General features: G+C 48.8%; 2 protein-coding genes across 2 annotated transcripts in view; one reads left to right on the top strand and one right to left on the bottom strand.

Moving 5' to 3' along the window:
* The window catches only part of PPTG_11981 (hypothetical protein), a 4,635-nt gene extending 3,325 nt beyond the window's left edge, over positions 1-1,310 (top strand). Inside the window, exons 5-6 of the mRNA XM_008908157.1 lie at positions 5-430; positions 492-1,310. Coding sequence (XP_008906405.1) covers positions 5-430; positions 492-731 — 666 coding nt within the window. The 3' untranslated portion in view covers positions 732-1,310. The remainder of the gene's footprint in view (positions 1-4; positions 431-491) is intronic.
* PPTG_23060 (hypothetical protein) overlaps positions 983-2,502 on the bottom strand; it is a gene marked incomplete at its 3' end in the record, with an annotated part of 4,782 nt that continues 3,262 nt past the window's right edge. The window contains exons 4-5 of the mRNA XM_008908156.1: positions 1,092-2,480; positions 983-1,030 (exon numbers count right to left, since the gene is read on the bottom strand). Of these exons, the coding sequence (XP_008906404.1) occupies positions 983-1,030; positions 1,092-2,480 (1,437 nt within the window). The remainder of the gene's footprint in view (positions 1,031-1,091; positions 2,481-2,502) is intronic.

Here is a 2,502-nt window from a genome sequence, read left to right as displayed (position 1 = left end):
CGAGAGAAAAATGGCAGTTGTGAACGTGGAAGACTCATACGCTGCGATTGTGCGAGTGCTTCGCTTCATTTACTACGACCAGGTCGCGCTACAGCAGTTGAAGAGGAACGAAGAGACCGATGCAGATGTAAGTGATCAACTCCTGGAAGATCTCGTGGCAGCGGACAAGTACGGATTGGAGCGAATGAAGCGTTTGTGCGAGCACGCGATTGCTCTGAACACAGCCAACTGCCTTGAAGTCCTGATCGTTGCCGAGTTGGTACATGCCGCACATCTGAAGCAGGTGGCCATGCGATACATACAGACAAATCTCTCAGACGTGACAGCTCGGCGAGAAGAATTTCAACGTTTCCAGGAAGATTTTCCTCAATTACTAGAAGAACTTTACACCAGTCTCCGTGATGCAAGTCGAGACGAATATTTACTCAGAGTAAGTACTTTCTTCATTATTTCAGCATTCTCACAAGCTTACATCACTCTCTTGTTTGTAGGAATGGCATACGGAAGTGGGGACCAGCTTGGCTGCCCAGCGTGAAGAACAAGAGCTACAATGGGGCAAAAAGTCAGATACAGCAACGTTCCCATGGGTGCCACTGAGTTTAACTGTGGCTTTTGGCACCATGTACTTGTCCATGATGCACGCTCAAGAGCATGAGTTTTCTGCAGTCCCCGCTACTAACTTAGTAGCGATCGCCGCTATTGGAGGAGCCATCATGATGGGATATCTGTAGATTACAACGAGGCTTCTTACTGCGAAGCATGTGAGCCACATCTGGACTGCTGGTCGTCAAGGCGAAGCGAATGCTGTCTGCATCACACCGATCTCGCAGAATCTCCACTACGTCTGCATATCCCTTTACAGCGGCTATGTCGAATGCGCAAATGATGCTGGAACTCTCGCTTTTATCCATCAAATTCTCTACCACAGCAGCATGGCCATTCGCAGCAGCACAAACCAACGCACAGCCTATAGTGCGTCGATTCACTCTCTCCAGTAGCATTTGTACCAGCACGAGAAGTCCAAGACTGGCTGCATCAGAGAATACTCCAGTATACGCGGCTAGATCGCATCTCCCGAGTACTAGCGTTACCATTTCCGGGTTAGCGTCCGATGCAGCACGTAGCAGAATCCGCTCGACCATTTTTCCAGTACTTTTGGTTAGTAAAAGTTCCAACAATTTCTGTCGATCCTGTACCGCAGCAAAGACTGCAGCCTCCACAATAGCATCTGGACTGCTTTTCTTGACCAATTCAGCCAACAAGTCCGGGTAATTATTCTCCACTGCGATCAGTAAGGCACGTCTCGGGTGGAATGAAGTGCACTTGGAGACTAACAGTCTTGCCATGTCAATAGATCGAGTCGATGCGGCAATCTCAGCCACAGTAGCGATAGAACTGAAATGGTAGTCGTCTTTCAAGTCCTTCGAAATGCCAAGTATCATTTCCAGAACCGCCAATTGATGAGTGCGAGCTGCTCTCACTGATGCCCGACTGACTGGAAGAGAAATGCTGCTAAGTAACAGCTTGACCATGTCGAAATAACCACTTCCCACGGCAGATAGAAATGCAGGCTCAAGAAGAGTCTGAACCCGAGACATCGCGTTACACTTGCCACTCACAGGAGAGATATCGTTTCTACTAAACCGATCTAGCAAAACTTTTACCACCGCGCAGTGATTATTCTTGATTGCTTTTAGCAGAGCCTGAAGTATCTTGTCCTCTTTTACGTGAAATCTCTGCAGCAGCAATTCAACCACATTGTTATGACTACAAGTTGCAGCCATTGCCAATTCATCCGTGAGAACAGCTTCTCTGTAGTGTTCAATCAGCAATTCAACAACACCACCGTGACCTCCCTGCACAGCCATTTTCAACGCTGGTTTTTCGAGATTTGCAAGTGCAGGACGTCCCCTACGCTCAACCGTACGATGTCTCTCAATAAGAACCCGTAATACTGCGGCGTGGCCATTTTGTGCTGCAGCGAGAAAAGGCTTTACAACGTCGTAAGTATGCGGATGATAACTCTCCACCAATTCAATTAGGCCATTAGCTGCGGCCGCTTGTACCACAATACCAGCATCTCGGTTGGAATAAGGATGAATCCTCTGTAGATATCGTATCACTCGACCTTGATTGTATCCAGCTGCAGCAGCAAGTTCTCTATCGGGATTGCACTGCGATGGATAATACTTATGTAGCCATTTGAGCGTGTTGTGATTGCCATTGGAGGCTGCTCCGACGAAAGCTGCTGTCGAGCAGCCTTCGCTTCTGTTGAAATGGAGCCACTGCAGGAGCGAAGCGCGTCCTCTAGCTGCAGCTCCATCCATTGCCCCAGCTGTATAGGGACGAAAAGGTTCGTACGCTCGGATAATGCGCTGAAGGTTGTTGTACACGGCACCATCGATGGTGTTGGGGATAACAAAGCCGCTGATAACCTGGAGCACGTGGTGAAGACCCTGAAGTTTGGGAGGTAGTGCCAGCTTTACCAAGAGTAGCGGGGGT

The sequence above is a fragment of the Phytophthora parasitica genome (assembly GCF_000247585.1).
Source record: "Phytophthora parasitica INRA-310 unplaced genomic scaffold supercont2.29, whole genome shotgun sequence".
Taxonomy (NCBI): domain Eukaryota; phylum Oomycota; class Peronosporomycetes; order Peronosporales; family Peronosporaceae; genus Phytophthora; species Phytophthora nicotianae.
This window is presented reverse-complemented; position numbering and strand designations above follow the sequence as displayed.